The 10,442-nt window shown below is 38.6% G+C and overlaps 1 protein-coding gene across 2 annotated transcripts in view; it reads left to right on the forward strand.

Annotated features, from left to right (window-relative positions):
- Positions 1-5,530, forward strand: part of Imp (IGF-II mRNA-binding protein) — a 65,600-nt gene extending 60,070 nt beyond the window's left edge. For both annotated transcript variants that reach the window (XM_086907517.1, XM_012491638.3), the window contains 6 exons: positions 1,802-1,975; positions 2,085-2,465; positions 2,593-2,845; positions 2,968-3,324; positions 3,873-4,124; positions 4,249-5,530. In XM_086907517.1, coding sequence (XP_086763643.1) covers positions 1,802-1,975; positions 2,085-2,465; positions 2,593-2,845; positions 2,968-3,324; positions 3,873-4,124; positions 4,249-4,473 — 1,642 coding nt within the window. In that variant the 3' untranslated portion in view covers positions 4,474-5,530. The remainder of the gene's footprint in view (positions 1-1,801; positions 1,976-2,084; positions 2,466-2,592; positions 2,846-2,967; positions 3,325-3,872; positions 4,125-4,248) is intronic.
- Positions 5,531-10,442: the final 4,912 nt, after the last annotated feature.

The following is a 10,442-nucleotide window of genomic DNA, read 5'->3' on the forward strand; positions in this document are numbered from 1 at the left end:
CGCTACGAAGCAAGTATAATTGGATATTCCTTTTTTTTTTTTTTTTTTTTTATATCGATTATCCTTGAACATACGGTTTTTTTTTCTTCGATCGTAGTAAAACGCAACGGATAACGATAATAAACCTTGGTGCCTTGGCTGCTAATGAAATGTAAATGGAACAAATATGAAATTATAGAAACACGAGAATACGTGTAATTACGTAATCAATTATCTTTGTAAATAAGTGTTGCAGGACAGGATCGATTCGCAATTTGAATTTCGCAATGTTGCGACAATCTTTTTTCCCCCCTCCCCTCCGAACGCAGGTGTTGGCTCGCGTTCAATTACACGTAAAATACTCGGAAAAAAGGGAAATTGTTATTTTATTCGATTCGATTTTTGTGCGGATTATCGGGCATTTTCATCGGGTCGGTAATAATTGGGCGAGAGCGCGAGCTGGGTCGGTTTTCTTCAAGGTTAGTCGAAAGCCCTGGCGCTGAGTGGGTCGGTGAGCTGAAAAATCGATACGTACGAAAGTGAGAGTCTCAGCCGTTCCACCCTCCTTTTTCTTCTTCACGTTCCACGTCCTCTTCTTACTTGCCATTTGGTTCATTCATGTTGCTTCGCGTCGCGCAGTGCCGTGATTCGTCTAATTTCGCCATTTTTTTTTCACCCCTTTAAACTCGGTCGGACGCAGGAATTCGCGGACACGCATCCTTGAAAAGAGGGGAAACGAAACGAAACGAAAAGGGGTAAGAATTTATCGCGAGGATACATTACGATGATTTGTGAATTTTGCCGGGAATTACGTTTTTTAAAAAGAAGAGAGGCAGGCGGATCGAAGAGGCGTATTTGGTATTTAGATAGGGGTACGACGGAGTTTGTTTTTGATTCACGATGCCTTTCATGTCGCGTTCTGTCCCCCCCCCCTCCCTCCCCCCTCCCCTCCCCCTCGTGAAGGGAGAAAATAAATTCGACGACGAGATGTTGAACGAACGAAAGAAAGAGAGAGAGAGAGAGACGTCAACAGGGACATCCGCACATGTGGGATCTTTGTCGATGATGCATCGTCGAAAACATCATCCGGAATAAATAAAATTGTAGACTCTTGGTAATATTTCGATACATTTGAATCGTTTGTTAAAATTCTTTTCTACACGCCGTATTAAAATATCAACGATGAAGTTCCCAACCGCTTGACATTTATTTTATGATAATGAAGTACCGTTTACATCGATGGTACTATTGAACCACAGTAAGTTTCTGGTATGTTGGTATTCCAGTTTAAAAAAAGAAAGAAACATTTCCACAAGTTCTCAAATCGATTTATTAGATATGCGTCGATATTTTGTAAGTTTCGTTCGTATGATGATTCGAACGTTCGTGTATACGTTCGTGTTGACTCACCGTACGCTTTTTCCTCCTCGAGTTGCTTTTTGTTTAGCAGGCGCCATCCTCTTTGACGTTCTCGACGAGCCGATACCAAGAAATTCTTGACCCACATCTCGCGTTATACGCTCTGCGTGACCTACGCTGCATCTTTAGAAAATCCGTGCCGCTTATTTTTCTCTTCTTGATTCCCTCTCTTGATTTTTTTTTTTTTTTTTAATAACAAAAGAATAGATTATTTAAACTTTATTTTAACTTGCTAACCGGATTGTTTCTCGAATCTTTTATCTTCCGTCCGTCAAGTTTTTACTTAAGCAAATGCGAGAGGGGGAAAAAGAATTTTTAATTTAAAGACATATTAACACTAATACATAAGTTTTTCAGTTACATATGGAAATAATTAATTCAAGATATTAAAATTTGTTCACAGTACTTCATCCTCAAAGGTAATCGTGAACAACTTCCCAGCTCAGGCCAGAATAGAAGATATCGAAGCTTTATTTTCGAACTGTGGACAAGTGCAGTCCGTTGAAAAGTTATCTTCCCGAGACCCTAACACGCAAACCGTCCTAATCAGTTATGAGACGCAGGAACAAGCACAACAGTGAGTTTCAACTTGTTTCTATTTCTAATTTTTTCAAATTTCTTATCGCTTATACCTTAGAAACTTAATAATCGTAATAACAAATTAACAAATTAATCGTTCTCCGCAGGGCTGTGAACCAGTTTAATGGCCATGAATACGAAGGTAGCCCACTAAAAGTGGAAATGTCTACGGTGGAGAACCGACGAAGAGGCCGCAGCCAGCGAAGCGGCGTAGCTTATTCCGGAGTTTCGGGTTCTGGGCGGCAAGCAGACTTCCCGCTTCGTATTCTTGTTCAGTCGGAAATGGTAGGAGCCATAATTGGTCGCCAAGGGTCCACCATACGTCAGATCACCCAGATGACGCGCGCACGAGTAGACGTTCATCGAAAGGACAGTCTTGGCGCGGCAGAGAAAGCCATCACTATCTACGGTAATCCAGAGAATTGTACGAACGCCTGTAAGAAAATCATGGAGGTCACGCAGCAAGAGGCTTACGGTTTGAGTAAAGGGTAAGCGAGTTAGATTAACAAACGGCTTTTCCAAGTTGCGAGCTATCTTATGTCGCGCGATGATGACGATGATGATAATACGAAATTTGGAATCTTTCTTTCATTGCATTTTTTTACGTGTCAACAGTGAGATATCGTTAAGGATCCTCGCGCACAACAATTTGATCGGCCGAATCATCGGAAAGGGAGGCACTACGATTAAAAAGATCATGCAAGACACCGACACGAAAATAACCGTGAGCAGTATCAATGATATCAACAATTTCAATCTTGAACGCATCATCACGGTGAAAGGCAGCATCGATAATATGAGCAAAGCCGAATCTATGATCTCCAACAAATTGCGTCAAAGTTACGAGAACGACTTGCAGGCAATGGCTGTAAGTATTTATTGCAAGAAGAGAAAAATTTCAAGCGTTGGAAAGCTTGGTCGATGTGTGTTTGTATAATAATAAATTTCACGAATAATATTGTATGTATTGACGACGCGATGATGTTATAGCCTCAGAGTTTGATGTTCCCGGGACTCCATCCTATGGCGATGATGTCCACCGCTGGTATGGGATACAGTTCACGTGGCCCTGGTTTATACGGCTCTGGTCCAGCTCCCTATCCGTATCAGGCTAGTTTGCCGACTCAACAGGGTATTCCGATAGGCGATACCCAAGAAACTGCTTTCCTTTATATTCCAAATACCAGCGTAGGTGCCATCATAGGAAGCAAGGGTTCTCATATCAGAAATATTATCAGATTCTCCGGCGCCAGTGTAAAAATCGCACCAATCGAGCAGGATAAACCTGTGGATCAACAAAATGACAGGAAAGTAACCATCGTCGGGTCTCCCGAATCACAGTGGAAGGTAAGTTTTATCTGGACGAAATAGAAATATTATATATTCGTATAAAAATCTAAAAACTTTCCATTACGAAAAGTAGGGGGGAGGAAATATATTTTAAATATGGAAAAAATTTTCTCTTATATATGAAAATATCGTTCCTGTAACGTAGCCACCTCGTGGCTCGGTCGGTTAAAGGCTAACGTTACAAACGTCGATGTTCCTCGTTCAAATCCCGACATCTGGTACAAGTATTTTTCCTTCGATTTTATCGTCATTTTATGCGAAGAAATAGAGATAGAGAGAATATAGAGATTATAAAGGTTTTTTATATAACCTGCTTTCATTTGGGAAGGTGCCGTCTCTCATAAGCATCCTCTTGAATAAGCAGGAAGATCAAAAACGCGAAGGGTTTACCCGTACCAATGACATGTTTCCATAAATGCATGTACAAGTTGGTCCCGTTACAACCTTCGACACTTTTTTTTTTCCCTCCCCTTTTAAAAATACATTATTCGTTCGATTCTTGCGTTTAAGAAGATTGCGTAACGTTATTCGGTTTGTATTTTCAGGCTCAATACTTAATATTCGAGAAAATGCGCGAGGAAGGATTCGTAGCCGGGACGGAGGACGTCCGATTAACAATCGAAATTCTCGTACCGAGTACTCAAGTTGGTCGAATCATTGGCAAGGGTGGGCAGAATGTTAGAGAATTACAACGTGTAACTGGAAGTATCATAAAGTTATCGGAGCAACAATCTACATCTCCTTCTGCCGACGAAGAGGCCACCGTCCAAATAATCGGCCCCTTCTTCTCTGTTCAGGTATATCTATCAAGCGTTGTTTCCATTAAAAATACACGACGATTCGTTCGACACGAACGTGATCAGTTGACGACGATTATAAATAAATGTGGATTTTTTTTTTGACTCGTTCTCTGGTTCACAGTCGGCACAGAGAAGAATTCGCGCCATGGTTCTACAATCCTCTGGTGCACCTGGAGCAGGTGTTGCTGGCTCACGCGCTGGTCGTGGTAGCAGCCAAGAAGCTTCACGTTCTCGAAGAGACGGCAGTGCCACATCTCAACAAGGCGGTACAACGACGCAACAACATCCAACTCAGCAACAGTCGAGCACTTCGCCCTCCAGCCAACAACAACCACAAAATCAGTAACATCACTGAAACTTACCTGACGCCGACCAAAACGCCTCTCGGAATCCGTTTTAATCGCCGGGGTGGCCTCGTCGCTTTGACATTCTCTCGTCAAGAGGGCTACGTGCGACCTCCTTCTCGCGGGCTATGTATCCTTCGATGTGCATAACACGGGGGGCACATCACGAAAACTATAGCTAAAGTTCAAAATGTTGTCATACAATATACATACGCAATAGGATTCGATAATCTTCAAAATCATATAAGTTTGATTCAGAACGGTAAGAAAGAGGGGATACGATCGATGGCGCGTTTCTTTTCTTGTTTTTGGTTTTTTTTTTTTTTTTTTTTCTTTTTTCTTTTTATTTAAGTTTGGATACGCGAGTTCATATATCGTAAGTCTTTTGTCGCTATTTTTCGAGAATGTACGAAACATAGAGCGTCGTTTTTTTTTTTTTTTTAGATAGATTTTTGTAACAGAATATGCTATAAATTATTGACTTATTGCCATTGATCGTGACACTCGGCTTACATCGCTATATTAATAAAGAGTCGAACGGCTCGGGATACACAGCTCTGAGATAAAAGCGATGCAGGGTACCGCGTTGAATCAGACGGAAGTGCACGTCAGCTAATGAAACCGCATCACGCGAGACGAGGTGAGACGAAAAATTCCTGCCTATTCGAAGCGGGAATTAAATTATAATCAATTCTTCCGTCGAAAAGATACACAGGCCGTTCGCTCACTTCTTTCTACGCGAATTGCGACATGTTTCGTTGCGAGTTCGCTTTTATCAAGAGATAAAGCGACGGGTGATACTCAAACGAAGCGATTTCGCAGCATTAACGAAACCACCTCGTCGATGAAATAGGATACGACGATAAGAAAAAAAAAAAAAAAAAAAATAAGCATACACAACCTTATTACCTCATTCATTACGGTTAAAGATTTAATATGATAATGAAAAGTGAAACGAGAGAAAGGATAAAAATCAACTAATCTAAAAAAAAAAAAAAGAAGTCTACCTAATATTAAAGTTATAATAATATACAGAGAAGTTAAGTAACGATTACACAATTACGTTATACATGTTACTACTACAACTATTATTATTACTACTATTACTACTACTACTATTACTATTACTACTACTATTATTACTACCACTACTACTATTACTACTACTACTACTACTACTACTACTACCACTACTACTACTACTACTACTACTACTACTACTACTACTACTGCTATTAACTATTACTTCTACTATGTATTCTATACAGGAAAGCGATTTTTTTTAAAAGGAAAGAAAATAATTACTCTAGGTACAGTTTTTTTTATACCACAACGCAGAGAGACATTAATTAACGAGACTTAATTATTGAGAAAAAAAAAAAAATGTGAACGAAACGTGACACGTTCTATAGTTAGACATAAGCCGGCAAGTTTTCATGGCAGACGCCCTCATCCCCGGCCCCTCTCGTGCCTGTAATACCAAAGAAGCGATTATGAGTTTTTGCGTATTAGTGAAGTGAAAATGCGTGACACACACATGGTCGTGTCGAACGCTCAACTCGCCTCAAGTTCCTTGCAAGAGCCAAGAAGAGCGAGAGGGGTCACAGACTCGGCAGAGACAGAGATTTGCGTCTGCGGGGAATCGACGAGTGGTTATTGACGGCAAATGGAAGGACACTGACGAAAAGTGGCATCCTTCGTCATCGAGTCGCTTTTTTCAAAAAGTGATTAGGAAAGAAGAATCGTATAAATCAAAGATGTTGTTTCGAGGGGAAAAAAAAAAAAAAAAAAAAAAAAAAAACAGGGAGAGAGAAGGAAAGAACGGGAGAAAATACGTTTGATGTTGTGAAACGTGAAACGAACGCTGTTTCGTGCTACGAGAAGGATGTTCCACACAAAGAAAAAGAAAAAAAAACGAAGAGAGAGAGAGAGAGAGAGGGAGAGATAGGAGGAGAGAATGAAAAAGCGACCGTACGAAAAAGCGAGAAAAACCGCGAGCGAAGAGGGAACAGAGAAGAAGTTTTTAAGAAAAAGAAGAAGAAGAAGAAGAAGAAAAAAAAGAGAGCCACAAAACTTTTTCAGGGATTTTTACTTTACCATGAGTGTAATAATGTGTGAGTGTGCGTGTGTTGAATAATACTATTAATTGATAAGTAATTACTGATTAGGCATATATGGCAAAAGAGGCGCCAGATAAGGTTAGAAATTCGGAATAATTCGAGAGGGAAATAACATATATATAGAAAAGAAAGACGAAAAAAAGTGCTGCTGGGGGTGGAAGAGTGATATTTGACGAGAAAAAGGCATCGTTTATTATTTCAAGTCGCTCTTCGCCTTGTTGTGCGAGCGTGGATATTGTCCAGCGAGTCATCATCACATAAACCGATGCATGCTGATTTTATGAAACTCTGAATCCGACGATCTTTCCAAATTTTGCCATTTTTCTTCATTTCTCTATTTATTTCTCCAATTACTATAGTACATATATATATATGTATGCTATATGTACCATGATTAAAATTTTTTTTTTTTTTTTTTTTTTTTTTTTTTTAAAGTAGAGAAACGAATAAAAATTACAGAATTTCGACGAAAGATCGTCGATAGACTTTCATCAAATTCACATAACGTCGTTTATATAACTGCGATATATCCACAGATACGCGTTCACGTAACGTTATTACTTTGTTCGCAGAAACTCGTAGCGATATCACGTTTCTTGCACGGCGCGTACTATCGATCGCGATAATTCTGATCATTCTTTATTTTTTTTTTTTTTTTTGCAACGGGGATGAATATTTTGGGAATATTGCTGAGAAAATTTTTTTTTTTTTTTTTTTTTTTTTAAAGTAGAAGAATTCAAATTCTTAATATTTTAAACGTTGGCGGGGAAGCAAGAGGTGATCGTGAAAAGAAGGAGGGGGAGAGAAAAATACGTTCACCTCGAGCAGAGAATAATCGTGACCGATTTCGCGTGAATCGTAATCCTTAAGTTCTGACTGGCAAAAAAAAAAAAAAAAAAAAAAAGAAAAGAAAAGAAAAGAAAGAAAGTAAAAGAAAAAGAAAAATCACACGAAAAGGAAGGAAATGTAAAAATTTCGAGGATACGATAGTTCGCACGTGCAACGTACGGGCGGGAAGCGTTTTTACTCGAAACGGGAAAAAAAAAAAAGAAAAAAAAAATCGATCGCGTAAGAGGAGATGTTTCTAAAGGGGAAAAACGAGAGACCGGATAATGGTTGAAGACTATTTACAAGTCGGTGAAGTGAATTTGCACTATATATTTATCGAAAGAGACTCGAGCAACCGATCGACGAACGGGGCTAGCCCCGTTTCGATGATCTATGATTCAACATGACCAAAAAAAAGGAGTGATAAATTAACGGATTGACGAGATGCGCACGGTCATGCGCCACGAAGGATATATTCACCTTCATTTCTTACCGGATAACATTGAACATTTACACAGGCTCTCCATTATCGTTCGAAGATTCTTCGATCTCTTCGAATCGAATTGAATTAATTCATCGAATTCGACTTTTATAAATTCCTTTTTTTTTTCCTCTGGCCATCTTCATTCCCCCTCGAAATCTCGTGGCGCACGATCGGATGCTCAATTGGTACGTGGAATCTCGGCCACTAGGTTCGCGTATGTAACAGCGACGTAAAACGATAATCCCTTCCGGTTGATCGGAATTGATCGGAAGACAAGGGTCATCGACCGTCGGTTCACCTCACGGCATTTGGTATGCGTTTAGTACAAAAATACACGAGTTTAACGTGGGTAGAAAGGGAATACAATTTTACGAAAAGGGGGAAAAAAGAAAAAAAGAAAAAAAAAAGAGAAAACGTGTATATTGAATGGAAGGGAAATGATATATATAGATATATATATATACACACACTCACAAACACATATATATATATATATCGCGTGTTAGGATTTTTGTTTTACGAGTGGAGGGCGAATAACGCGTAACGAACGAAGAGACGAACTTGGGTTGAATTTGTGCGCACGGGAATAATATCATCGATAATTTATGGGAAATGTGGAAAAAAAAGAAAAAGGACGATGGAAAAAAAAAAAGGATTTGTACGTGCAAGGGAAGAAAAAAGGGGATGAAAAAACACAGACGGAGGTGGAAGTTTTATGTGCCACCGTATGTGAATGAAGGCTTCTTCCCTTGCCCTTTTCTTTTTCGCTGCATCTCGAGGAGTGCCGGAAAGATTTAAAAAAAAACTAAGAGAGAAAGAAAGAAATTGACCGAAGATTAGAAGGAAAAAAGATTAACGCTGGATTTGAATGGAAGGAGGGAGGGGGAAAAAAAAAGGATGAAGACGAAACGAGAAGAGAAGAAGTGAGACGCGAGTGAGAAATATGAAATAAAGGAAATGAAGATGAAAAAGTACGATGAGAAATGATGTGAGAAAGAGAAAATGAATCTAAGAGTAATAAGTTTATTTTTGATACATTGTTGGGGAGATCTAAGTGAATCTTTCTTTTTCAATTTTTTTGTTAGATGTTTTTAATAACTTAATGAATTTTAACGATATTAATAAAAAAAAAAAAAATGCGAGGCGTGAGGAGAGAAGGCGAAGACATTTTTTAAATAGAGATATAAGGAGATATAAGAGAAAGGTGGAGTAAGAAGAGAAGCGGAGTGTTTTTCGTAAAAAAAAAAAAAAAAAAAAAAGAAAAAAAGAAAAAAAGAGAGAGAGAAAAGTATGTAACTTAAAGGATAAAAAAAGAAAGAGAGAGAGAGAGAGAGAGACAAAGAGATAGAGAGATAGAGTAAGAAATAAAATAAAGATAAGAGAGTGAAAAAAAGTGATGAAAGATTTAAAAAAAAAAAAAAAAAAGAAAAAAAAAGGGCACGGCGCGCAGCTTTTTGCGCTGTGCGCGTCTGTCGCTCGAAAGAGGAGTTAAAGGAGATTTTAGTCCGATAAATTGTATAATATATTTAATATATTTGGGAAAAACGGTGGTGCCAGGTCCGCTCGGCGAGTAAACGGATATTTCGATGACGTGCAACAAAGGCGATCGGGCTCGCAGTTTTATGTGACGCGATTTCCGTCTTTGTCGCTTCCTGAAAAGCCTTTTTCGCCCGCAGGCCTACGCTTCCGTGTTTATTTATCAAGCGTAAATATTTAAAGACACAAGAGTGAAAATAATAACGTTTTGTAAAAAAAAAAGAAAAAAAAAAAGAAGAATGAAACGAAGAAGAAGAAGAAGAAGAGGAATAAGAAGAAGAAAAAGATAAAAAGAATGCAGAGAAAAACGAACGACGAAAGTGCCAAGAAACTAAAATACTGCAAACAAACAAACAAAAAAAAAAATATGTCAATATGCACACAGTAGTAAGAACACCAAGATCACCTGCCCAGTTTCATTGGAAATATCATCGAAAACCATAGATGGTAAATAATGGTAAATTGACCAAGAATAAAACAATAGAATAAAAAGGGAAGATTAGAAGAAACGTTCGACAAGCCTCTATCAATTATCGGAAATAATATAAATAAGGAATTCAAAAGAAAGAAATTTGCTTTACTCATCGAGATCATTTACGCTACTTCGAGATCACTTGACGCTCCTTTTTCCTGAAACGATGCACCCTAATAGAAGAGAAGGCAAATATGAAAATATTAATTTTTCGGTCGAAACAACGAATCAAAATTTTTTTTCACGCGAATTTTTCCATGGCCAATTTTCGCACACGGAAAAAAAAAAACATCAGAGGAAATGACAGATACGCAAAACGTACAGAGAAGCACGACGCTGACCGAGAGATACAATCGCTCTTTTTACAGGATTTTCGTTGTTGCGCTGCGCGAAACGATCTTCGATCCAACAACGAAAAACATCGCCCCCCACCCCTTTTTGGAATATCTCTTTGTAAGGAAAAAAAGAAAAAGAAGAAGAAGAGGAAGAGAAAACGAACAAAAAAAAAGGAAGAAAACAAGAATGAAAGTT

This window comes from Apis florea, unplaced genomic scaffold (genome assembly GCF_048593485.1).
Source record: "Apis florea isolate Af1SG1 unplaced genomic scaffold, ASM4859348v1 contig_2897_pilon, whole genome shotgun sequence".
In the NCBI taxonomy this organism is placed as follows: Eukaryota; Metazoa; Arthropoda; class Insecta; order Hymenoptera; family Apidae; genus Apis; species Apis florea.